Source organism: Microtus pennsylvanicus, chromosome 18 (genome assembly GCF_037038515.1).
Source record: "Microtus pennsylvanicus isolate mMicPen1 chromosome 18, mMicPen1.hap1, whole genome shotgun sequence".
NCBI lineage: Eukaryota > Metazoa > Chordata > Mammalia > Rodentia > Cricetidae > Microtus > Microtus pennsylvanicus.
This window is the reverse complement of record NC_134596.1, coordinates 39,882,330-39,909,699: the sequence shown is the minus strand read 5'-3', so window position 1 is coordinate 39,909,699 and position 27,370 is coordinate 39,882,330. Positions and strand designations below refer to the sequence as shown.

Here is a 27,370-nt window from a genome sequence, read left to right as displayed (position 1 = left end):
CCTGTCTCTGCCTCCCGAGGAGTGTGCCACCACCACCTAACTTTTTTTTTTTAAATCATGGCCATTTTAATAATGGCAACAAAACAAAACAACAAAAACCCCAAACCAAACAGAACCAACTCAGGTGCCAAAAAACCAAGAACTAGCTAAATAATGATAGCACATTTACTTGTCTTGTAATTTAGAAACCTGTGAATAATCTTTTCCCATGATGCTGTAGGTCAATGGTTCTCAGCCTTCCTAGTGCTGCAACCCTTCCGTGTAGTTCTTTATGCGGCGCTCACCCCTCAACCATAGAATTACTTTGTTGCTACTTCATAACTTCATGTTGCTACTGTTACAAATTGAAATTTGGATATCTGACATGCAGGATATTTGATGTGTGACCTCGAAGGGGTCGCAACCCACAGGGTGAGCGGTACTGCTCTCTCTAGGTGGTTATGGCATGAAGTGGGGGAAGTGTTTGCTACCTGCTAAATAGAAAGAGCAGACTACAGAGCTTCAGGAATAGACGGAAACCAGCTAGGGGAAATGCAGAAGTTACTTTACAGACAAAGAGGAGGTATAAAGCTCAAAGGAAACATACCAACATATTAACCATTCTGGGATCAAGGATGATGCCAGTATTCTTTTAACTTTAATTTTTTAAAAAAGTTGCTACAGTGTCTATGTGGTTGTCGGCAAATGTAAAACAACAATACCAAAATAAAAACCAAAAAAACAACCAAGCAAACAACAATAAAACCTCTAAACCAGTTTGTGAGTTTGCCTCTCTCTGTCCCCTTAGCTTAGAGTCCTTCTCAGATGGGTCAAAAAGCCTCTTGTTCCTCACTGGCCCCAGCCCCTGTCTGCAGAGCAGGAGAGTTACAGACCCCACAGAGCAACTGCCCCCGCCTCCCATCCAGTGCTCTCTGGGGCATGGTCCTGCCAGCTTTCGGCTACATCAAGAACACACAGTTTGCTTTAAAGTGACAGGAGACTTTTCAATTTCCTAAAGCCCATTCCTTGTCAACACTGGCCGCTAAATATTTTATGCCCTCTGGTCCTGTGGCGCCTTGGGGACTTCCTTGCAGAGACCTTTCTGCCTGTCGTTATGATGAAAAGATGGGTGGGGGGGATGGGAAGGAGCAGAGGCGGGGTGGGGGGGCAGAAGAAAGGAACAGGCAAGCAGAGCAGTTTAGCATTTTCTGTTTGTTTATGTGACCATGTGCCTGGGAAAGGGGATCCCTGCTCTCAGCTGCTCTGGGCTCTGACAGACTGGACTGCTGGCTTGACGTCTCTCCACCAGACCCCATGTGTTCCCCTCTCTCCTCTGGCTAATGATAACGCCGCCACAGCTTCAATCCCCATCACCAAAATGTTAGGCCTGAACCTCAGAGCTCCTGTGGCCCTCAAGGGACCTGGGGTGGAGGGAGCGCCCTTTCCCAGCTGTCCTGGGCACTCCATCAAGATGTTTCGAGGCCACTGCTTTGCCATGGAGCAATGAGCGTATGCAAATGTGTTGTCACAGGAATAACTCAGTGAATGTCTACAAACGGTGTGCAGGGCAGGAGGGATGGCGCAGGGCACCTCACTTCCTGTTCCCCTCCACAGTCACTAATGGGTCAGGTCACCTCACTCAAGTTTCTGAGACCCCGAACTTCTTTTCCCATATCAGAGCAATCAACATTATCCAGAGGACTGTGGCGAAAGAGAACATAGAGAGGGAAGTTCTTTATAGAGTTTCGTGGAATAGTTACATCCTATTACCAGCTGGTGGCCCTGTGCTAGGCAATTATGTTCACGATCTCATTAGAAAGATTCATTCCCCATCCTTGATGAAACCCAGGGCAGGGCTCTGTTTATAAAGGCATTTCCTTTCGCTCAGCCTCAGTTTCCCTCATTCTACCCCAGGGATGATGGTGACAAATAAACGAGAAAAGAGAAGTTGTACTCAGCTCCTTTCCAGCAGAGTGAGTACCCGGCACATGGTAAATTCTCATTTTGGCTCTACCGTATGGAGCGGTGGTGATTCTACCTGGGTAGCTGGGAATCAGCCTCCAGGGCTGTGGTGTCTGCTTGTCTACCGCATGCCCTCCCGCAGCGTGTCTCCTCCCACATTCCCTGCCTATCTGCTCTGTAGGCTTTGGTCATGGTTTCTGTGGCTTTCCTTCTTGGTCCCCACAGGAAAGCCAGCGAGCTGGGTGTTGTCACTAGAGGGGTCCCTGAAAACAAATGCCGCCTCCCATATGTGTGTGTAAAAACAGATGCCCGTGTTAAGAAAAAAAAATCCAGTTCCTACATTCAGACAAAGGCAGCAAGGACCAGGAGTAGAGATTTTACTCCGTGATTTCTCAGGATGTGGCTTTTCTGTTTTTCTCCCCTTCAACATGCCAGCTGCCTTCCAGAGCCTTTGGTGTGAGTGCCGGGCAGCGCCTGTATCTAAACCTAAACAACCTTCCGGTGTGTGGATTGAAAATGTTTGGACACCCTGTGCTGGCTGGTTGAGGGCCCATTTAGAGAGGCGAAAATACTTGTCTGCACATCCTTAGGTTTTGGCGGCTTCCTCCTGGGTAATTCTAGCTTGCTCACAGACTGGAGAGAGAAACTCTCGAGCCAGCAGGGCGAAGCCTGCCAAATTGCAAAGACAGTGGCAGGGAACAGATTCTTCTCTGGAAGGCATCATCGTGGAAGCTGGCACACGGACACTGCACCAGCATTGGGCTGGGAGGGGATGTGGGTGCTGGGACTGCCAACGGTGTGGTGACGGGGCTTGGAGAAGGCGTTCAGAGATGGGTGTTAGTAACAGAGGAAGGCACGGCAAGCCAGGCTGGGAGAGGCCACCATCAGCTTCTTTATATTCCCTAGGCTCTGATAATGTTAGCAGGATGGTTGCTCACCAATTGAACTCAAGCCAAGCTCTGATCCAGGGCCTGGCAGTAAAGAACCTGGCCCTTGCCAAATCATCAGAGGATATACTGGATAGCCAGTCACCATTGGGATTCCTGATGTCTACCTTCTGAGGCCCAAATCCCTATAGTATGAGGTTCTTCTCTCAGTGGCTCTAGGCCATTCTTCCTATCTCAGCTCCCTCCAAAGTGCCCTCTGCTTTGGCATTCAAGCCTCCAATGTTTTTGAGGGTCTCATGTATCTCAGGATGACTTTGAACATAAGCTAAAAATGAGTTTGAACTTTGGTTCTCCAACCTTAGGTCTCAGAAGTGGGATTACAGGAGTGTGCCACCATATCTAACTTACATGGACCTAGGGATTGAACTTGGGGCCTTGTGAATGCCAAGCAAGCAATATTCTATCAACTGAGCTGCATCCCCAGATTTCCAGTGTCCTTTGACCACACGAGGCCTGGTAACATCTTTGCATATACCATCTCTGTTCTTTTTTTTTTTTGTCATTCTGCAAATCCCTGGTCCAAACCTGGTACCCACGCCCCCTCTTACTGAAAGTGGATGCTACGATACTTTCCAATCATGACATCTCAAGTGATGAGCATTGTTGATCCCATTCTGTGCTGATGTCAATCACTTCGGTATATGGTTAGGAGAAATGAGGTTCAAAAGATCTCACAAACTCATACACGCACCAGAGCTTGGGGTAGCTAGGGACCTGTTGAGTGGTACAGCTAGGGTTCAGCCAGCTGTCCAACAAATACGGGCTGGGCTCTGACGGTATACCAGGCACCTTGGTTAAGTAGAGGAGACGGCAGGCAGGCTGAATTCCTGTCCTCATGCAGCTTATGGTCCAGAAAATAAACAGGTGTCTGTCTGTACATGGTGTAAAAGAGGAGGTTCAGGGCTATGAGTTTAGGTCCACCCTGGTCTGCTGGCCCTGGAAGGATTCTATCACTGTCCTCTGAGTCCCGAATCCAGCCACATACTTGTTAGACCTAATGGTTAACTCTCAGGGCAGTTAGGCTGGCGTAGTTTCTTCCTTGTCTTTGAACTCTGGGAACTCAACACAGGCCCTGAACCAAGTGAGACCCATTCAAAGGCAAGAGGAGTTGTCATCTGGTGACAGATGATAGGAAGGACACACGGTACACAGGGTCCCAGCACACAAAGTCTTCTCACCTGAGAAATATCCATGACAGAGTCGCAGCTGAGGGGCCTGGCGGAGGTGAGGTCATTGGAGCCCAGCAAGGTGGAGATGATCCCGTTTTGATCGACACGTCGGATCATTGTGCCATCCACGAAGTAAATGAGCCCGAACTTGTCCACTGTAATTCCTAGGGTGGAGAAGGCCAGGCAGGGGTCAGCACTGGAGATGAGAAGGAGCCGTGCAGTAGACAGTTTTGGGATCCGGCATCTTCTCCCGTCCAGCTCTCTGTCCCTCTGCAAGGGTCTCATACACGGAGGTTAGCACCAGAGCACTGAGCTACACCCCAGTCCCTCCAGCTCCCTTTTGTTATTTACCATGTCGTTTATCACTTAGGTTTGTTTACTTTTAAATTTTAAGAAAAAGAATCTAAAATTATTATTTTTTTTCAGACAGGACGTCCTATAGCCCACATTGGTCTTGAGTTCCAGATATAGAGAAGATGGAACTTTGGAACTCCTGTCTCTACCTTCCAAGACTGCTGGGATTATATAGCATGACCAGTGTTATGCAGGGCTGGGGCTTGAACCTAGGGCTCTGTGTGCTTCAGGCAAGCTCTCTATCAACTGAGCTACATCCCCGGCCCCTCCAGCCCCTTCCACAGATGAACAGGGTGCAGTGACGGTGTCCAGGCTTTGAGTGTCCCATGAGCGAGGGATTAAAAGCTAGTGTCCCAGACTTCAGGCTCTGGCTTCCTGCTTTGCTGCCACAAGAGAGGTTTCTTCTTTCACTTGGCTACTAAAAGAAACGTCAAGGAAGACCTTTGCCAGCCTCGCTGGGAATTATTTAAAGGAACCTCTTTCTGAAGTCCTGCAAACACAGTCATGGATCTCGTGTGTGTGTGTGTGTGTGTGTGTGTGTGTGTGTGTCCAGGCTGTCACTCAGCACCCTCCCTTTCACCTAACCACCCTTCCCAGGTCTCTGTGACCAAGTCACTGGAGCACCTGGCATCTGTTTTCTTACTTGTTAGATCAAAGGGCTGTTTGCAGCCCGCATTTCTGCCTCAGGCCTGCCTGAGAACTTCTAAGGAGCCTGTGGCACCCCAGCAGGCTGCTTGAGAAGATCTCACATGAGGTTTGCGTTCCCGAAGGACACCCTGGGTGATGGTAACGGTGGTACAAAACCGTCAGAAGGTCACTCAGGAGTTGGCTCCCTCTGGCCAGGGATTCATTTCATAGTCACCTGGAGAGCTTCTACTTGGCCTCACATCTGGCAACACCACTCAGGAGATGGCAGGGACAACGGCTCATGTGTGCATCCAAAGTTCCTGGGTGGCATCTGCCACCCATGTAGACAGTGAGGGGAGGTGGGTTTTGAAATGGAGGCACAGGACTGGGTCAGAAGCACATGCAGTACCGTGGGAAATGACAGACCCAGGAAGGCGGTGGTGACATAAAGGGTGATCTGGTCACTTGATTGGCTCTGTTTCCTTTTGGCCAGCCAATGTGAGGAGGGGTTAGAGGAGGCCTTGGGAGAGGGCAGGGTGAGCTCTGAGGCTCCTGATTTTGTGATTTCCCTCCTGACTCTTGGTTCTCCTCGTGGCTGTCTGGGATGATAGCTTCTGACTGGAGACCAGGGAGAGACCTCATGTGGTAAAGTGAAGACCTTCTAGTATCGGAACCCAAGGCCCACGGCCCTGGTGAGCCATCCCTGTGTTCCTCTTCACACACACACACACACACACACACATACACACACACACACAGATACACACCATACACATACACACACACACACACAGTTGGAGGCACAACTGACTTGGAATTGCTAGTTCCCAATATTCATCAGTGACCATTGTGACCGGGAACCAGCAGCCAGTACTGTGTGCTTCCAGGGCCTAGGTGGGCTTTCAGGTCCTTGCGTCTCTTCCAGGCCAGTAGGATGGGTTAAGGCCTCCAGGGGTATCTGAGTGACGGCCAGAATGCTCATCCCATCCCTCTGTAAAGGTCTGGGAGGCTGGAAGAGGACTTGACACCCATGTGCAGGCAGCTTCAGGGCTGGAAGCCTTTGCTGTGGTCCTGCCTGGAATGGCAATTAATTTCCTTCCTTCGGCAGCGGGGCATGAGTCTGCTTGTCTGCCTGGCTATGCCCCGTCTCTCCCTTCCCTCTGCCAGGACTGATGAGCTCTCCACAAACAATTGGGTTTCTTGTTTACGAAGTCAGCCGCACAGGCTAATAGAAGTGATCTGTCCCCTGATTAATTACTTCATATTTTTCTCCTTTTGTTGTGCTAAATAGACGGACATCTTTCCTCCTCCCTGTTGCGATGTGACTGTGGATTGCTGCGTCCCTGTCACTCCTATCTGGCCTAATTACAGGCTTTCGGGCAATGGTGCCGCCACTCCATCTGGGTGGGTGAGGGAGGGGATCGCAGGCGTTCAGAACAACGGAGAAATGCCAGGAGAGGAGAAAAACCTCTCGGCAAGAAACCGTTTCAATTCTGAGAGACTAGGGTGCTGCATCTGACAGGGTAAGATTTGGAAAGCTGGAACTTTCCTGCTTATTTACAAACCGGGAAACTGAGGTTGGAAAAGGTAGAAGCCTCTGTTGAGAGCCGTCTAGTATCAGAGAAGAATCTCGTGCAAACCTGGGCCTGTTCTCTGCTGCTTACTCCTTACTAAGAAATCTCAACTAAGAGGGCATTTAACCGTTGACGACACAATACTTCCCTGCAGTTGTCACCTGACTATTCCATTAGTTAGGGAGACAACCTGTCATGATGCTATCCCGGCGCATCTGCGTGATATAACACACTATAATGGCAGTAATGGGGATCTCCTCTGCTGTTATGTTTCCTGTGCACCCAGCTGTCCCTAGAAGACATTTATATTCCTGACAAGTTGGATTATGACCTTGTAATACAGAGGAGACAAATGAGGTTCAGAGAGGTTCAACAACTCCCCCGACATCACACAGTTACTGGACGGCAAAGCCTGAATTTGCATACTCGAGTTTTCTGAAGTCTACTGCTTTGATTTGAAACCAGACCTTGAAACCTGGTGCCCTTAACAATGTAACCATTTCTAACAGTTTTACAGGGGGCATGTGAAATGTATCAACTTTGACCCAGGAACAGTCTTAGGAGATAGGCACAGAGGGTATTATTACCCTCATTTTATTGAGTGGGCCTGAGGGTCTAGAGGCTGGAAGTTTCTTGGTATCTCGTTTGCAACATCTTAAAAGCTCTTCTGGAGGACGCTCGCTGGCAATGATGGCGTCTCTCCTGTCAGGCCTCCTGAGTCTCCAGGCATACAGGTCTCTCAGCTTAGAGCCCCAAACATAGCCCTTCCTTCTTACATCTCAGGGCCTGTGTCTCCTCGCTCCTATCAGAGTACTTCCCATTCAAGATTCATTTATTCTGCTCCAGTGAGCTTTGCTGTGTCCCACAAAGCTCTGTGTACTTGGTAAATCATTGAAAACTGGAGAATTAGAGACTGAGTCTACCGTCCATGCAAGGAAGGCACAGGACAGTGCCTCCGTGTGGCAGTAACTGAGAAAGCCTGCAAGGGATGGGGCATCGGTTTGTAAAAACCCGACGCGGCTGCGAAAAATGAGTAGCCAGGAGGCTGCTTACTGTCCCGGAGAAGTCACGTTGTGTCGTTTAGACAAAAGCAGCCTGCTGGATAGTGTGCTTGATGTGGTTTCATCTTCTTTGACTGCACTGACTAGTGTGCACAGACATTCAGAAAAAAAGACGAGCACAGACAGGCATTGTTAACCGGGGTGGATTCCGGCAGGTGGAATTACCACAGTTCCCCTGTGCACTCTCTGTCTCTGAGGCCTCTTGTTGATGATTGCCTATTATATACATAATCAATATTATATAATCTATTTATACATGTATATTATATAATATATAATTGTAACATTATATATTACAGTACCCAGAACCCATGTTAGAAAACAATAATCCAGCAGTGGGAACATGTCCTAGTATATCTATATACATATATATATATATTCAGTCAAATATATATTATAATTGTAACATTATATATTATATAATATATATTTGACTGAATATATGTATAGATATACATATATCTATACATATACATATATATATTCAACACCAAACAGATGGTACGGTTTTAAATGTGAGGCCTTACCCCTGGGATTAGTGAGCGTGGCTTCTGTGGCTTTCCCGCCATCTCCGCAGCGAGTGTCATCAAAGGGGAGACACTGGTCCCCAGTTCCCGCCACCACCTCGGAGTTCTTGACCAGGTCCTTCACCACTGTGGTGGACTTGATCCTGAAGACCCGCCGGCTGTTGGTGTCAGACAGGAAGACGGCCCCGCTCATGGGGTCTGTAGCCAGGTAGTATTTGTGTGCTGGGCTGTGGCTGCAAGGGAAGGCGGGGCTAGGGTGAGCGCTTTTCTTCTCTCCATCGTTAGCTAGAAATGTATAACACAACCATGGCCGTACCACCCTGAGCGTGCCAGACCTCATTTGACCTCAGAAACTAAGAAGGGTTGGGCCTGCTTAGTACTTGGATGGCGGATCTACGACATGAACCCCCAACCAATTTGATTCTAGGAAAGATGCTTTTATGAGGATGTTGTCTTTATTGCTGGTCACCTGAGAGCTCTGCCTAACGATTCCCCCCCCCCCCCCGGCCCCATTCAGTTACTAATGCAAAATCTCTTGCCTGGCCTGGGGACGCCGCTCAGTCGGTAAAGTGCTTGCCTGGCAAGTGCCAGGACTTGAGTTCAGTACCCAGAACCCATGTTAGAAAACAATAATCCAGCGGTGGGAACATGTCCTAGTAATCACAGTGTTTAGGAGGCAGAGACAGGCAACTCCTGGGCTCAGTGGCCAGCTAGCCTGCACTCCTTGGTGAGCTCCAGGCCACTGAGAGACTGACAACAAAGAGAAGGTTCTATGGTGCCCGAGAACCACCCAAGCTTGTCCTTTGCTTTCTACATGCATGTACACATATCTGATGCCTACCTGCACATACATGTGCCCTCACACCGTGCACACATACAAACATATACCAAAAAACCCCACCAGGCCTCTTGATGGCTAATGCCTCTATCAAACGCTGAGCTCATGCTTTCTTTTCTTCTTTTATGTGTATTTGTGTTTTGCCTATGTGGATGTATGTCAACCTGTGTGTGCAGTGCCCACAGAAGCCAGAAGAGGGCATCAGATCCCCTGGAATGCGTGTCACAGACTGCTGTGAGCTGCCATGTGGGAGCTGGAAATTGAGCCCAATCCTCTGGAAGCACAGCAGGTATTGTTAATAACTGAGCCATCCCTCTAGTCCCGGTATGTTTCCTTAAAAAGATTGTCAATGAAGTTTTTCACAGGAGATGGCTAATTCAAGATAGGAACATGCAGGCACATGGCTTTAAACAACAACCCAGGAATTTAAAACAAGTCTTTCTCTCAAGGTTTTTTTATTTGTTTGTTTTTTGGTTTTTAAAGACAGGCTTTCTCTGTAGCTTTGGAGCCTGTCCTGGAACTAGCTCTTGTAGACCAGGCTGGCCTCGAACTCACAGAGATCCGCCTCCCTCTGCCTCCTGTGTGCTGGGATTAAAGACGTGCGCCACCACTGCCTGGCTTCTCTCTAAGATTTTTACAAGTGGTTTCCAGTTCCATCTTGGGACCAACAGGTAAGATGCTGACTAGACCTGCCTCCTACCAGTGTCCACCCCATTTTCTGTTGCCCCCCATGATAGACTTAATCGGGAGCCCAGGTGTCTCCCCACTGCAGTCAGCCATACATGGAATGCAGGCTCAGTTTCTAATCTGCAGGGAACTTCAGGAGAAAGAAACAGAGCAGGCGTGGTGCTGATGGGGTCCTGTTTCTGGAAGAAAGTCACAAAAACTGGACTCTGGTAACAGGAAAACCAGACCATGCAGACACAAAAGGGACGCGGCATCCTAGCCAGAGGCTGGGGAAAGTGTTCAGGGTAGGAAGCCAGCTCAGTCTCCATTCCGAGGTGGGCCCTGAAACTTGGGTGTGTCATGCGGCCCTTGGACCTCCCGCTTCCTTCAGCTAGAAGAGGGGAGCGTTAGTGCTTGCTTACAAACTGGGAACATTCTTATGAAACCACGCGTGTCAAATGTGCAGTGACACACAGCACACAGGAGATGACGTAGGCTTCTCCCACAGGCCTCCCACAGATCCTGCTGCTCAGTAGCCCTGATTACAGCTTCCTTCAAGCCTAGTATGCATGGGTTCTGGGCTTGCCACGGGGAGTGCACTGTGACGTCAGCTTTCAGCTCTTTTGTGTAGTTTAACTACTCACTGGTCCCCCAAACTACATCTCAATATTGTACATTTATCAAGCAGAGAGATTAATCCCAGGTCCTTTGGGAAAACTTTTCATTTTACAAGCTGGCTCTCTTACCGCTTTCTTCCCGAGTTCCACTAATAAGACATGCTGTTCTGGGTGGCATTTCCTCTCCAGCCCCTACCACTCTCCCATTGTCTCTCTGTGAATGAGGGCAGCATCCTCTTCCTGCCCAGGTCTTCTTTAGTTGACCTACATCCCACCAGGTCATTACCATGTCTCACCGTGCATGACTCTCCTCCCATGTATCAGAAAAAGCACAGGTCTCCAAACCTGATGCGCCTCAGGCTTCTCTCACAGACTTCCTATCCTAGGAACACCCACAGCAGGCCCCTCAGTGTGTCTGACCCTGCCTGCATCCACTCTTCCTCCCTGTTCCCCTTTGCCACTTACTCTCCAGGCGCCCACTCAGGGACTTTTCCTGGCAAACTTCCCTGGTCGTTTTCTCGTGTGCCCTAGGGTTCATGCTAGTTAACATCTCACGAAACACGAGGCCATGACTATTTATACGTCTTCCATTCTACCCAACCGTGCTCAAAGGGGAAATTCTCTTCTGCAGGCCCAGTGTTCGACACGCAGCTTCCCAGCCCCCCACAGCAGCTTGTCCTCAGTAGACGACATGGCCATGCACGGCTTCTTTAGGTGGGGTTTGCATTGAAATCACTTAGCTTTCCTTTTACTTCCCGTGGGGTTGGTGAAATAGCCCAGACATCCTGCTTATCTTGAGATGTCCCCCTGGGACTTAGAAGGTGGCACAGAATTAATCTTCCCAGACAACCCTGATCCTGGCTTAATAAAAACGCAGTGACCTTAGATCCTGCTTTGTCACGCTGGAGCATCCTGGGCTCCCAGCTTCCCTGTGACAGCCAGGAGGCAGGGGGACTATTTCATTTCTGTGTGCATCACTCTTGATAAACGGCTACTATCTACCTTGGCAGGAAGAGGACCCCGAGGGAGGCTGGTGGAGGCCCTGTCCACTTAGATTAGCCCCTTGAGTTTCCAGCTCACATGGCCCTGCAGTCCTGGAGAAGTGTCACCTGTGTGGAGCGTCTCAAATGGGTGAATTCCGGGAGAAGGCGGCCTTGGCAGCATTATTCCAGAGTCTTTAAAAGCTATGGTTGCATTATTTATGCTTATCTTGTGGTCAGCATAGAAGAAAATGCTTGCTCTGGATGGAGAATGTGAAGGTTTAAATGGGGAAGTCAATGAAATGTGTCTCCTTCAGCTGTCCAATGGTCAGGTCTCTGCTCTGCCCACACACTGGCCTTTAGAGACATACGTACATACATACATATATGCATATATGCATGCATACACACACACACACGATGGTTGTTTGTTTTGAGGCAGGGGCTCATTTATCCCAGGCTAAACATCAAACTCATCATGTAAATAAAGATATCCCTGAACTCAGCACCAAATTCGCCATGTAGCTGAGGCTATCCCTGAACTCAGGATTGTCCTGCCCTGCCTCCCAAATGCTAGGATTATAGCTGTGTACCACCAAACTGGCTGTATTTGGTGCTGGGGATAAAACCCAGGGCTTTGTGTGAGCCTTGTTAAACCAATCTGGATGCAGCCCTGAAAGAAACTAGTTTGCTTTTTACCACCAGTAGACAGACGTGAGTGCTTGAGCCAGATAGGCAAAGGTTCAAACCCTGACGTTTGCTTGGGTAAGACTACATTTCCACTTAGACTCTGTGTTTGTATCTGAGAAATGGGGGTGATCAATCCACTTCCGAGGACTATTGGAAGTACATGAAGAATATAAGCCTCCCCATATCATGTCTGTTATGATAAAAACTGAGATGGTTAATTAATGGTGGCTGTTTGTTTTTGTCTTTGAGACAGGGTCATATATTTCGGGGGACCTAGAACCCACTGTGTAGCCAAGAACGGTCTTAAACTTCTGGTCCTTCTTCCGTCTCCCAATGGCTGGGATTAGAGGCCTAGATCACCATGCTAGTTTCTGTGAGGCTAGGGATCAAACCCAGGAATTCAAGAAATACTAACCAAGTGCTCTATTATCTAAGTTATGTCCCCAGACCCAAATGGCAGCTTTTAAGAAAATCTCTGGTAACACTGAGAAGATTCTAGAATATTTGTGTTGGTACACAATAGAGAAGCTACATCTTCTTGACGTAAAGCTGTCCTGTTGATCTATTTTCCATGACAGGGGCTCCTCTGTGTTAGTACTCTATGTGTAGCTTGGTTTGAGGGAGATTATATTTATGCGTACTTCTAAGACAGTTCTCCTGACTCTGGGGAAGAAACCATGGAAGAGATAAGGATGCTTATTTCCTGAACAGATCCACAGCACAGATGCCAAGGGGGCTATGGCTACTGGGAATGCCCACGACAGCAGGGGGCATGATGCTAAAAGACAGAGAAAAGTCTATCCTGGCAGTACAAACACACACGGGCCAAGGTTCCATCGGAGCCAAATGCTGCTATGGGAGAAACAGAAGCAACAATGAAGAAGATAAACTTCTAAAACTGCTTTAATCTATCCAATATCCAGTAGAGAAAACCAGAGTGATGTTTCATTTGTATTTTAATAAATGAAGCTTGCCTGAAGTTCAGAGAGTAAAACAGCTGCACTGACCAGTCTTACAGACCAGGCAGTGGTGGCACACACCTTTAATCCCAGTAGCCACACTAGTTTGGCATAGAAACTGGGCAGTAGTGGTGCACACCTTCAAGCCCAGCCCTAGAGAGGAATATAAAACGGGAGGAGACAGCCCTCAGATACAGTCTCATTCTGAGATTCCTAGAGGCGGGATTGCCATTTCAGACTGAGGTAGAGGTAAGAGCAAGTGGCTGGCTGTTTGTTTTTCTGACCGTCAGGTTAAACCCCAATTTCTGTCTCTGGGTTTTTATTAATGGAGCTACAGGGGACACCGAGGCTCAGAGAGAAGAAGGGATTTGCTAATAGTGAGATACCAGTCCAAAAAAAATCACAGTTGAAACCCAGATTTATTATCTTAGGAAAGTGGCTGGCAATGGGCCAGCCCCCTTTCCACTCTGGTTCCACTGTGGTTCACTATGGAGACAGATTTTTCTCATCTGAGAAAACAATGGGTAGAAAGAAGACAGGCCCTGTTTTTGACCCCGTATCATGGTTATATCAAAAGATCACTGAAGGAGCTGGAGAGACGGCTCAGCAATTAAGAACACTTTCTGCTTTCCTAGAGGACCCAGGTGCAGTTCACAGCATCCACATGGCAGCTCACAGCTGTCTGTAACTCTGGGATTCCACACCCTTGCACAGACATACATATAGGCAAAATACCAATGCATATTCATAAAAAAATCACTGAACGTCAGAAGTACGCACGCCCATACCTATATGTGTGCGGGATACACCCACACACAGAGACAATCACAACTTTTCTAACTGATAGGTGACGTGAACAGAAACCAGAGAGGCTGGCTGATCAGCGAATGCCACATAGCACAAGGCTTCTCAGCTGAGTCTGCCAGTACTGCAGGCATGTCTCCAGAGGTGTCACCATGGACTGAATGGTTCGATGCTAAACGCCGGGTTTTAACTTAAGATACACATGAAGAGTACCTCTGCAATATAGAAACTGAGAGGACAGACCTGTGAGCAGTACAGTGTCATCCATTCGAAGCTCACTGGGCATTGGCTTCAGTGTGAACACAGGCTACTTCTGCACAGGGAAGGGCACGTTTCCCACTGCTGACAGTGTGAACCAGGAAAGAGCTATGTTTCCACGGTTACTCTGGCTGCCATGACTTAAGAGTTTAAGGTTTGACCACAGTTGTTGTTCTTAGCTTTTACTTTTGGTCCTGATTTCTGCTGAATTTATCTTCTTATATGTGTCCTTGGTTGTCAAAGGACTAATTTCCTTTACGGGGAAAGACGGCGACATCTTATCATCATGATTATCTTAATTATGGTAAATTGTGGTAGGCTAATTACAAAGCCAGTGTATAGAGACTGTAACAGTTATTAAGATCACTAGTAACATTTTTCCATAGTAATTTCTGGAACTTCTTTCTGGGCCTGAAAATGCTGACTAATTTGAAGAGATCCTTTTTTGTTCCCTAGAATAATTTTTAATAACCATAAGATAAAAATAATGGGAGATGAAGCAATTACTTCAGGGTCATATTACTGGGAAACGTCACTAACCTTGCCGGTAAACTGGCTTATAATCACAGATGTCGACCTCACAGGGTGGCTCAGATATATTCATGTGCATTGTCTAACTCTCTGCTATGTAGTAAATAATCTATACATAGGAATTATTACTTAAAATAATATATGCACATCCATTCCTACTCACAGTTATATAGAGAGGTAAATTTAATAATGACTGGTACTTCAGGCTTTGTCTCATCATTCCCCAAAGAGCCTTCTTTTATCCCAACCTAGGACCATCCTATGCACCATCAGAGTCTTATGTAGACACCTGAGAGTCTCCCCTGAGGCTGCGTAAAACATAGCTCTGTCTGCTCATGGTCAGCAATCAAATCTACACACGGACACAGTTCTGTGCGAGGACTGTGATGTCCTGCCTGGAAGAGCCTCTGGAAGGGGTCGCTGGCATTGCCAGTGGTCTGATTCTGCAGTCTAGAATCTGTCTGTTTTCATAGTCTACCCCCCCCTCCCTCATAAGATGGCCTTGGTACTTCCCACCACGGTCATTGAATTCAATAGAGGATATGCTATTCTAGGGACTCATCAGGCTGTGGCTCTCAAGTTCTTCCCTGTTACTCCAGTCTGTCACATCCACAGACTACGGGGACCTCCCTTTGCCACAGGTCAAAGGAGTTCAGATCTTCGCCCTCCTACCCCACCACAACCAGTGGGGTGTTGTGGTTGCAACCGATTATCCCCTATCAGCTTCTAATCACACAGGGCTCCTTTGCCCTTGAGCCGGCTGGGATTGACAAGCAGGGCTTACCATACAGCATGCAACAGCAAGACAGGGGAGAGGCGGGAAATTCTCCACTGGTTGGCTTACCTATGTCTGAAATCTTTATTTCTGACAGAAGACAGGAGAGCAGGGAATAGAAGAGAGAAGGAGGTGTTAGCAGCAGGGTTAGACGCATTATTAGCGGCTGAAAACTTGACAGCAAGGCTACTGTACAACAAGGTAATAAATAAAGACTTAGCCATGACACTGATACATTTTATATTGGATACTCTGTCAGTGAGATCACTTACAAACAGCTACACAGCTCAGAAGGGCCCCAGCTCCACCTGCACCCTACTGCTAGCTTTGGGAAGAACATAGGTTGGTTACAGTGTTGCTGCCCAGAGATACACAGGCTTGCTACTCCAGGTCTGTAAGGTGTGTTTTCCTATGGAAGCTTTAGAAACTTGGCGAGCCTACTCAGAATATGGCATGGGGTTGGAGAATGAGTTCAGTTAGGTAGGAGGTGAATCAGAGAAAAGGGACCATCAGGAAAAGATGGGAAGATGCTTGGATAACCCCATACTGAGTTTCCTTTCCTAAGCTCACTTATTCCTTCTTTCCCCTCTTGCAGTCTCACGTGATCCTCATCAGTGGTGGGAGGGGGGAAGGGAAAACAGGTGGTCTTGTTTGGAGGATATGAAAACGGGAGGCCTCCTTTTACATGTGAGCTGCGGAATGAGATTCATTCGGCAGAGAAGAGCTTTATAAGACGGAACACTTCACACTGTGCCAGATGAGCACTCTTCAGTGGGGCGGGGCTGAGTAGTGGTCTCCTAGGCTTGGGTGTACCATTTTAGATGGATACACACTTTAAATCCCCCGTGTTTGCTTTTTGTTAACTGCCAAAGGGTGATAATGGTTCGTACTTTCCAGAGCTCCTGCACTGGTGACCAGTGGGACGCTATCTGCCCGTCCGTACTCTTTGGAGGACGCATTTCCATCCCAAGCATGCCTTGGTCATGTGGTTCCAAACCAGGATAGAGGTAGATATTTTTTTTTGTCCCAAAATAGCTGTAAAAAACAAACTTCCTGCAATTTCTTTTGGAATTGAGAGTGGGACTCCCCTGTCTCTGAAGTGTGGTTTCTCTCTAACGGTAGAGCCCACCCTGAAGCAGGGCTTTGGTTCCAAAGAGACCTGGTTTATGGATGTTGTGGGATATTTGATCACGCTGTGAACCCTGAATTTGCATTTGTGTTAATTAAATAAAGTCAACCTTAGTTTAGAGACAGCAACTAGTTGACTGGAATTACCCATAGGGAATCTGGAGGAACCAGGAATACGGATAGAGAGATACATAGGAAAGAGTAGGGCGGGGCCATGGAGTTTTGACCTTCTTTTTGGTTTGGGGTGAGTGGAGAGGTTCTTCTCTTCCTGGGTCTCTGGCCCAAAAGGAAGGCCAGCTGGTTGCTTCCCAGTCCCTCTGATCTAGCAGGCTTTCACCCCCACATCTGACCTACAAGTCCTTGTTGGCAAACAGAACAACAGAGACTTAGTTTAAACCTGCCTATCTCGGCCAGGGCCAAGCTGAGGCAGCGGAGCCAGAAGTCCCTGCAGGCTGCAGCCTGGGTGGCCAGTAGGGCACTGACTGTGGAGGGACATGGGGCCACAGATGGTAATTAAAATATTAGCAGACTCCTGTGTAGCTGCTAAGCCGACAGAAAGGTATCATAGGGACTTCGGAAAAACGCAAAGTCAAGCTGTCTCCAGCTGGACATAGGGTCTCAGCGCTCCATCACTCGTGGTCAGGGCTGAGAGTCTGGGGGTTCTGCTGCCCCTAAGGAGCAGACAGGCCCAGCCTGCATCAGCCCCGGGCCTCATTTCACCCCAGTCCTGGTTGGACAGAGCTAACCTCTTCTGAGGAACACTAAGGGACTGGGACCAAATGTGCTGACATTTGCTTGCTGTGTGTCCTTGGTCCTTAGAAGAAGACTCTTGTAGCCCATTCTATCAGGTAAGTGCAGAAAGAGGGTACGGTGGCTTCAAGGGGACTAACTTTTGGCTGTCAGCAGCCTTTCATGTCATCTGGATGTGAAGGACAACTCACTGTATCTTTATCTCAGAGCACGGGAGGCAGTGCCTGATGGAGCTGGGAAGTGAAAAGCCCTCATAGCCCATAGGTGTGGCTCTGTCATGGCCTCCTTCTTTGGTCCCCACAGGGAAGGCTGTTGGGCCTCATGATGGCAAGGGACACTGCTAGGAATCCCAGGGAAGGAATCCCCTTCCATACCTCATCTCCAGGATGTTGGTGACATTTCCAGAAGGGAAGATCCTGCGGATGTAATTGAAGTCTCCCACATAGAGACTCCCATCAGAGCCACAGGCAAGGGCCACAGGGGCCAGGAGCTTGTTGCCGTCAGCAAGCCCATTGCAGCTGGGGCAGGAGATGCTCCTCCTGCGCCCATTGCCCATGACGCTGCCGATGACCGGTGGCTGCTGGGACACGAACTGGTTCTCTCCGTTCCCTTTGTGTAGGATGCCTGGGATGAGGAAAGGAGGCCAGCGTCAGTGAGGGGCCAGGGGACTGGGTCCTTCTTCCTTGGGTTAGTCGATGTTATTGTGACTTCTGCAAAGTATAGGAGGAAGGCCTTGTCCAGGCTTGTCTTACCATAGTGAAACCCAGGGGAAGCTGAGAGGCTCCACAGTTTACCTACCAGATTCTCACCTTAGGCCTATGAGGCTGTACTGTTACCATTGCCGTGATGGACGGAACAGACCAGTAATTTAGCCAAGGCCCCAAGGACAAGAAGTGGGCAGGCCCAGAATCTCTCTCTCTCTCTCTCTTTCTCTCTCTCTCTCTCTCTCTCTCTCTCTCTCTCTCTCTCTCTCTCTCTCTCTCTCTGTGAGTGTGTGTGTGTGCATGCACATGCATGAGTATATGTTTAGATGTGTGCAGGTGTATGCAGTTGCACTTGGAGACCACAGGACAAATTCTGTCACCCTTCCTCAGGTGCTACCCTCCTGGTAATTTTGGTGCAGGGCCTCTCATGTCCTGGAACTTGCCAAGTAGACCAGGCAGGTGAGGGATCCCCAGTGAGCCCATCTCCTCCTCTCTAGGATTTGAATGGCAAGCATATCCTATCATGCCTGGCATTTTAAAAGACAGACTTTCTGTATATGAGTGTTTAGCCTACATGTATGTATGTGTACCACATATGTGCCTGGTGCCTGAAGAGGCCAGAAGAGGGCATTAGGTTCCCCGGAACTGAAGTTACAGGTGGCTGTGAGCCATTGTGTGGGCATTGGGAATTAAACCCAGGCCCTCTACAAAAGCATGTGCCCCTAATGGCTGAGCCATCTTTCCAGTGCCCAGCCTTCTTCTGGCATTTTTTACTTGGGTTCTGGGGATGGAACTCGGGTCCCTGTGCTTGCAAGACCAACACTTTCTTAACTGAGAGCTATCTCTTCAGCCCCAGAATGCAGCTCTTGACCATTCTGACTAATGCATCTCTCAGGCTCCATCCACATCTGTGTACCGCAGTTTCTCAGGTACGCAGGCTTGCTTTTCTCTTTCCGCCAATCTCGTTTCAAGTGTAGAGATTATGTCTCTGTCATTTCTGCATCCCCAGGGTTTACCACAGAATCCAACACAACATGAATACATTGGCTCACATTACAATGGCCTTTCTCTGCAAGTCCTCTTGCTCTGAACTCAGTGCCTTGACTCCTGCCCTGCCCTCTTGGAGGATCTACTCCGTGACACTCTGGGCTAGTCCTAGATCCTCTAGGATGCTGCCCAGGGCTCCTCCCTCTGTTGCTGCTTTGATGGCAACGAAGTGTTTCTCTCATGCCTTGCTGGCATTGCTAACAACCTTCTGCAGGCTCACCTTGGCGCCCACGTTATTCACTGTATGCCTTGTTTTAGGCTCCGTGGTCTAGCGGAGAAGGTGCCACCTCAGCTTAAGGACTCCCATGGTTCCACTCACCGCTCTGGATGTTCAGGGCGTGGTGCTTATCCAGGCTCCAGCCCCCCAGCTTGGAGGCATCGATCTCATAGCCCTGTAACACTGCCGTCCTTTTCTCCCACAGGATCAGATCTGGGCAGGATTCATATTCGTAACCCACGGAAACTGCAGGGACACAAGAGGAAAGGACACGAGTGAGCAGAGCCTCCGCCCTGACCCTCAGGCCAACAGGCAAGGCCTCTGACTGTCTTTCATGGAAGAGGAACGAGAAGGATCATGCTTTGACTTGGGCAATAGAACCATGTGGGATTACCAACACAGTGATGCTGGCCCTTAAAACCAATTTTTAAAGAAGAACAATCACACAATATTAAGAAGAGTTAAGTGAGCCACATGCCTTCAAAGGACCCAAGTGAACTGATTCTGGGGAAACAATTCTTTAAAATATTTTGTATACGCAGTGGTGCTGTTCATACGTGTGTGAGTGTGTATGAATGTGTAGGCATGTATACACGCGTGTGGAGACCACTTGGCTTTTACATGCCTTTCGAGGATCCAAACTTTAGCTACCATGGTTACATTCCAAGTGTTTTTACAGTGGGCGCCATCTTCTCAGCCCGGAAGTCATCTTTAAATAAGGAAAGTACCCCATTAACTCGTCAGTGCGTTCTCATTTGTGGCAGTGGATAATTGAAGCTAACACAGTGTTTCATCAGGTGAGACTCTAATCACGCCCAGGCCAGGGATATTACTCAGCCCCTGGACATCATGGTGGACGAAGACCACAGATGTCATAGGAAACGCTTAAAGGGACGTACTCAGTGGATAAGGCTGATTGTTTTCGGTCATCTTTGATTTAAAAAATCACTAGTTCCCTAAGCTTGGCTTCTGTGGAGGCCCAGGCAGTGGCCTTGGGAGAGCATCAGTGGAGACGGGCAAACCATCTCCTCTGAGTAGCTCCTCTGAGAGGGCACTATTTTCCAGCTGCCAACATCTAAACATGTGACTGAGATAGGAATGAACTGCTGGTCAGCCCTCTGAAGGCTGTTCACAGCTGCCCTGGGAGACGGCGCCCCACCTGCAGCAACAGGGGAGTGGGTTAGAAGATGTCCCCAAGCCTCTGGCCATGATGGTCTCAGCAAATGAGTCCCCACACTGGAATCTCATGGCATGGACCTTTTGAAACTACCTAGTGGGCTCTAAATCTGCTCATCTTAGTGGAGAAGGCTACAGGGCCTGGTTTTTACTTTTGTAGATGACAGAAGGGCCTGTGAACAGTGAGGTGTGGCATTTCTGCTCCTGGCGAGCCCTGGCATACAGGGTAGGGATGCAAATCTTAACGCAGAGCTGAATGAATCTAGCTTTCTTCCATCTATCTTTGCATCCTTGGGATGTCACCTCAGCATCCCCGAAAGGACGTGGCTGTGAGGTCCTCTTGTTTTCTTCCTGCATCCCTCCACTTCCTGCCACCCCTTCTCCCCTCCCTCCCTCCTTCCTTTTCTCAGCACAACTTCCAGGTTCCTAACCACTATTGCTATCTGAAGACACGTGAAAGAGGATTGGGATCAAGGTGAAGGAATTTGCTGGGCTATTGCTCCTCAGACATCTTGTTGGGCATCATGACTACTGACTGCCCATCGCTGAAGCTCCTGGGAGCCTGCTCTAACCCAGAAGGCAGGAAGGGCGGTCATCCTGCCAGGCACAAGATCCTGGTGAGGCAGCCAACTTTGGTTTCATCCCTAAAGACGGTAGTAAAAACAGTTACCAGAGGTGACCTCTCTGCTGGGAGACAAAATCATGAGGCCAGCTGGGCATGGTGTCGCACACCTACGATCCTAGCACCAGGCCATGCTGAATCAGGAAGCTGAATCAGGAATCACGTGAGTGCAAGGCCGGACTGTGCAACACAGAAAATCTGAGGTCACTCAGGGTGATGGAGGGAGGCCCTGTCTCAACCAGTCAAAACAACCATGAGGCCGAAAACCAAGCTTTGACTTTAGCTCTTATAACCGAAAATATGGCAGCGGCCCAACCTTAGCGCCTTTATTTTCATTTTAGATTTCGGTAGGACGACCGCGGGGTGACCAGACGACATATTCTGCTTTTCTGGCACACGGTGTACTTTAGCCCGACACACAGCACCCGAGTGCTTCCTGAGAACCGTTCTCATTCTAACTACTTTTCATGCTTGGGTTTTGCACACCCGGGTCTTCCAATGTTCATCTAGGTTATAGATGGCCACTGAGGTCTTACTGCCCCATTAAACCTTAGGTGGTTTTGACCTGAAAAGAGGAAGGAGGGAAGAAAGAAACATCCACGAAGGAAGCCACTCTCTGGTTCTGCTCTGTCTCTGCCGACGTGTGGAACCCGTGTCGCAGACACTTAGGGGAGGCTTACCGAAGGCTTCTGACAGCCCAAACACCTTCTGGTTGTAGACATCTGTCTTGTCCCAGATGAAGTAATAGGACAGGTCAGGGGCTGCAGCAAACCACTTCCGGAAGAGGCGGCCCTCAACTGCCACCATGAGGTGGACCTTCATAAGGTTGAAGGGGATGGTGGGGTGTGTGAGGCTGATCCTCAGGACAGACTTGTAGCCAGGCGTGCGGCTGCTCAGATAGCTCAGCCTCATCTTGCAGCCCGCAATGGTGATTTCCTCTTGTAGGGCCTACAGCACAGACAGAGCACAGCAGGGGTGTCACTGAAGGTCATGGGAGGAGGGGAAGTGACATCAAATACCTTGTGGACTTTGGGTGTTCATGGGGCACAGGAGGAAGCCGAAGGGAAGGAGGTGAGGAGGAGAAGGGAGAATAGCAGGAAGAAGATAAGGAGAGGTGAGGAAAAGAGAAATAGCCCTGGTCTCCATGGTCAGTTCCTGCACGGTGTACCTGCATTAACAAACCTCCGTGAGCCTTGGGCTCCTCCCCTGTGTAACATGAATGAAGATATTTTACTGTGGTCATGGGTTACTCAGCAGTGCACACCCCCAACTGATTAGCTATGTCAGTAGGGAAAACACAAGAATCTGGGAATCTGCTCTTCCTCACTGGGTCACACATGCAAAGTGCCTGGCCCATCACTGCATCAGGCAGGACAGTGGTATGGCTGGTACCTATGGTGCAGAGAGCAGGGGTGCCATAAAGACACTGACCTAAACAGCAGCCTGAGCCTGGTAGACTGTTTCTGTCTGAAGTGTTCTTAAAGCGAGATATAGTTTCAATGTGTCCTTTCCAGGAAGGTCAACAGAGAGCACACAGGGCTGAACAAACACATCAGGCAGCGCTTGAGAGCCTGGCGAGACCCTGTTCCAATGTCCCAGTGCGTCTCCAGAGGGTTGCCCACATGGAGTTTCCGTGCACACTGGCTCCTAGCTCCAGTGCCTTCACGATGAGCAAAGGAGGGAAGGCAGCGGCTCAGACTGAAGGTGGACACAGTCAGCGGATTCCAGACGATCACCCACAAGGCAAACGCAGGGGACTGTCATCAGCTTGATGCTCTGGGCTCTTTCTCAAGAAGGGGACATTAAATCAACTGATCCTAACACGTCCATTTCAGGGACGAGGGCTATATTTACCCTGTGTTTACAGAGGAACTGGGCCTTTTTCATCCTGTTTATTCCATAGAAGGGTGGAGACATTTTGTCTAGGCTTCTCTCTTGAACATAGGAAATGCTACAGATTGGGATTAATCCACTGCTGTCTTCCCAGTTTATAGTTCCAGACGAGGTAGGCTACACACCCGGGTGAGCCACGGGCGGCACTTGAGTGCTGGCCTGATGCTCTCATAAATATTTTCCTTCGTTAATGTGCCCACCACAGTTTCCACATCCCAGCACTTGTGAGGACTAACGGGCAATGGGGCTGGGAAAACAAAGAGTTCGTTTTTATGTGTTTTGCGGGACTCACAATAAGCAAGGGTTGTGCCCCAGCCGAACCTGTAGGCACCTGGCTCAGGGAGCACTGTAAGGAGGGGGTAACCTTGAACCTCATTTGTTCCACAGTCCCTGCTCCTGGGAAAAGATGTCTGGCTGGAACTGAGCCGGGGTTGAGTAACAAATTACTTCTCTCCAGCAAGTCCTGTCTCTGCTGACAAGCATTTCATACAAAGGTCAGCCTGGCCATTGAGACGGGAGACAGGCGCTGCATCTCTGAGAGGGAGTGAGCTTTCTGCCCAGAGCACAGTGAGGATTCAGGAATGGTTGTTTCCTTGCTGGGGACCGGCACTGGAGGCTGCTCGACAGGGCACACTCAGTGAGGTGGGTTTGCTCACTCAGACATGAAACACACACACACACACACACACATGCGCGCACGTGCGTATAAATGTTCTATTGCACCAGCACCAGGGCGATCCGTCAACATGCACTTTGCTGAAGGTCTCGATAGGCAGGCAGGTGACCTGGGCCTCTCTGGGCTTCTACGCTGCCATTTCCCCTCCTCCTTGGACCTTCTTTTCTGCCTGAAGACATCAGACTGGGGATGGCAGAGGAGATTCAACCCGGGGGTTGGATGGAGGAGATTCAATTCAGCATGGTTTTTCTTGGCAAAGAATTGATCTTCATTTTCATCAGATTAAAATACAGTTTTCTCAATTACTTCCCTTTAATGATAATTAGGCAAAACATTTGCATGTGTAGATCCGATCCAAAGCAAACCTTAATGGACATGGAGGCAGCAGGTGTTATAAATAATCTTACTAATAATAAGAGCTAAAACGTATCGAGCACTTAGTAGGTGTCAGACGTCGCGCTAAGTAACCCATGTTCCATTTTTCTTATTTACTCTTTATTAAAATGCTTACTAGTTGGGATCCCATGGCTTAGTCCTGTGTGTAGAAACTGGGTTGTTATACTTTTAGCAGAAATACCAAGACAAGTGAGACTCTGAAAGCTGGGGATGAGTAAGGTAGGGTGACCAGGATGGCAGAGTAGAAAGAACCAAGGAGTTTGTTGTAAGGCTTAGTGTGCCAGGCAGATTGTAGGCAGGCGTGTGAAATGGCCTTCATGATCTGATGCCATGTCCACTATGGGGTTTGGCCTTTGGGGTCTCGCCCAAGCCCGTAGGGGGACTTTCTTGGTTTCCATTGTCTCTGGGATTGTCCACTGTCCCCAAATAAAATAAAAGAATGGCCTGACATGGTCAAGAAGCCCGAGTACCTGGATTTCTGGGACAATGGGGCCTTTCTCAGCACAGGAACTCGCGAAGGACGTCAGGGGGGATGGAGACACCACGGGGTTGGGGCGGGCGAAGTTGCTCAGGTCACAGCTGGGAATCTCGTTCTCCTCGTGCCTCATGACGATGGTTTCCATGACAAAGAAGCGATCCCAGGGCAGCCAGAGGGTATGCTCTTGCGTGATGAAGGGTGCCCTTTCGAATCTCAGGATGATGGAGATGCCGCCGTTCGTGACCAGGTCAAAGCTGCAGTGGGAAGGGGAAGAAGAAGAGAACGGTGGGATTATGAAGGGTGAGAAGATCCCAGGAAGGGACCGAGTCCTTGGTCGAGGGCCACTCTAATGTTCAGAGACTGGACTGCAGCCACAACTAGTGACGGTGACTCCGGAAACCGCTAGCCGTTGCTGTAAAATGATTGGCGGGGGATGGGGGTAGTTACAGACGCCAAAGCACAGTAGCAGGGGCAGCTTAGCAGGACCCAGGGCATCTGGGGAGCCCCTGCGACAGAGCTCCGGTGCTATCACTGGGAAGAGCCAGAGCCCACTAAGGAGCCAGCAGAATGAGATTCAGCAGGTGCTACCTGGGCACTGGGAGCCCTGAATCCTTACCGCCATGAACTACAAGAGTGGCCACGAGTAAATCTGCCAGCCTCTTCAGTTTTCCCATCTATAAAAGCCCAAACTTTCGTGTGGATTATTTCTGTGTGCATGTGAGCAAATGTGTGTAGGCACATGTACTGTTTGTGTATGAACATGTGTGGAGATCACAGGCTGATATGAGTGTCTTCTTCAATTGCTTCTGGACATGATTGTTATTGTTATTTGAGACAGTTCACTCTCTCTTTTAAAATTAATTGTTTTTTTAGACAGGTTCTGACGATGGTCCTGGCTGTCCTGGAGCTCACTATTAGACTAGGCTGGCCTTGAACTCAGAGATTCTCCAGGAGTGTACCCACAGTTTGGGGAAAACACTCACGGGCTGACAATCTTGTCACAGAACTTCGCCAGAATGTTTTAAAATTCCAAACAGAAATTTGGCCAGACTTACAAACTCTGTTCAGGAGAGGCGGCCTGGAGGGAGGGAGGGAGAGACAAACATGAAAAGACTTATCTTCAAGGCTGTGGGCAGGCCAGGAGATGAGTGCAATGGGCTGAGGTCAGGCATGCTCATCTGGCAGGGGACCCTGCGGAAGATGTGAATGCTGACCCGGCCCCGGAGGGAAGGCCTGGTTCTCAAATGGAGCCTGTCTCTCTCTGGTCCAAGCTGCACTGCTTACATTACAGGTGAGTTAGACCATCTTCCAGGCCTCAGTTTCCCTGTCTGTAAAATTAGGCTGACCGTCATAATCACTTGCCAGGGTGATGGATGGACAAGCCCAGGGTCCCTTGTTTTCCCTGGGCCTCACTCAGCACAGCCCATGTTTCAAGTCTCCCCTTGTTAGGAGCTCTCTTAGTTTTGGTTGACTTCTAGTTTATATCTTTTAAATGATCTTTTGGGGTAATTTCTCTGTTACTATTTTCTGTGTATGAGCTACTGCTAAAATCTGGTCCTGCGCGTGTGTGCATGTGTGTATGTGTGCATGTGTGTGCATGCATGTGTGTGCGCATTCATGTGTGTGTATGTGTGCATGCATATGGATTCATGTGTGCGTGCATTCATGTGTGTGCATGTTTGTGTGTGCATGCATGTGTGTGTGCATTCATGTGTGTGTATGTGTGCATGTATATGGATGCATGTGTGCGTGCATTCCTGAGTGTGTGCATATGCATGCATTCACGCATGTGTGCATGTATGCATGTGTGTGAAGTGGGTGGGGAACTGGTGAGCACATCATGGTGCTGCCTGGAAATGGAAGATGACACAGGCGACTCAGATGCAGCGTAGGCCTTTAGTGCATTTCCATCCATTCTCTCCCCCAACCATCTTTAGCCTCATGGCTTCTCCTGTGTATCAGGGGAAGGGAAACTGAGTCACAGAAGAGAGGAGCGGAGTGGGCCAGATGTTCCCTGCTCACATACAAGAGGGAGTTTCAGACACTATGGGAACAAGTGGTAGCTTTTCCATATGTTATGGTGTCTATGTTGGAAAGAGCATGCTAGCCCCACGATGCATCAGCAAGGACTGATTTGAAATGCCACGTTCTGGCTGTGTCACCATGTGGGAGGCTGATGCAGGAGCCGTTCCTCTGAGCACTTAATGCCCACATGAAGCAGTACATATAATCAGCATAGCACAAACAGAGGGCCAAAGAATGGGTGACTGCTAAGGTCACCACATGTGGGATTACTATGGCATGTTTCGTGGATCCAGTCTAAGCAAGCCCAGCGGTGCCTCCTGCCTGACAGTCAGCTCTTTCATGTGGTGGGTGTCATGGCAAAAAGAGCAGTCTGGAGAAGCTCCATTTTCGATGACTGTTCCCCTGTGGGTGGGAGCGTTCTAAGAATATCCATGGCCGAGGATACCCACAGCTGCCATTTCCGTGCTATCCAAAACCCGAAGACCAGACGGAGTGAACAGGGGGAGCTCCTTCCTGCCCTGGTGGATGGCTACTGAGGGCCTTCTGAGCACGAACTCTGCAGCGGGGGGGAGCAGTGGCCTGGCCTGGTCAGTTTGCTTTTCCAGCTGGGTCCTTCCCACTGCCACGGAGGAGGGGAGGCTCCCCACACCCCGCTTGCCAAGCTGTCTTAGAGGCACAAACGGATGAGTCCTGCTTCATTATCACCCCGGCTGGGACATGCTCACATCTGATATTGGATTAAAGAGGTGCTAAAATCAATCCGGCTGGAGCATAATTTCCAAGGCAGAGTGAAGAAGCAACCTTATGGGCCCACGCTCAGCCAGATGGACTGACACCACCGGGCTCATTAAAAATAGAGGACTTATCACCACCGACAGGCTAAATATTCCACTCGCCTTCTTTTTTTCTAAAATATTTGTACTATTATCTCCTTGTTACT

At 49.0% G+C, this 27,370-nt stretch overlaps 1 protein-coding gene across 6 annotated transcripts in view; it reads right to left on the bottom strand.

Annotated features, from left to right (window-relative positions):
- The window catches only part of Tenm4 (teneurin transmembrane protein 4), a 677,803-nt gene that overhangs the window by 32,159 nt on the left and 618,274 nt on the right, over positions 1-27,370 (bottom strand). For all 6 annotated transcript variants that reach the window (XM_075953236.1, XM_075953232.1, XM_075953234.1 and 3 more), the window contains 7 exons: positions 24,398-24,659; positions 21,643-21,910; positions 19,267-19,410; positions 17,571-17,820; positions 15,388-15,408; positions 8,201-8,433; positions 4,067-4,221 (listed from right to left, as the gene is read on the bottom strand). In XM_075953236.1, coding sequence (XP_075809351.1) covers positions 4,067-4,221; positions 8,201-8,433; positions 15,388-15,408; positions 17,571-17,820; positions 19,267-19,410; positions 21,643-21,910; positions 24,398-24,659 — 1,333 coding nt within the window. The remainder of the gene's footprint in view (positions 1-4,066; positions 4,222-8,200; positions 8,434-15,387; positions 15,409-17,570; positions 17,821-19,266; positions 19,411-21,642; positions 21,911-24,397; positions 24,660-27,370) is intronic.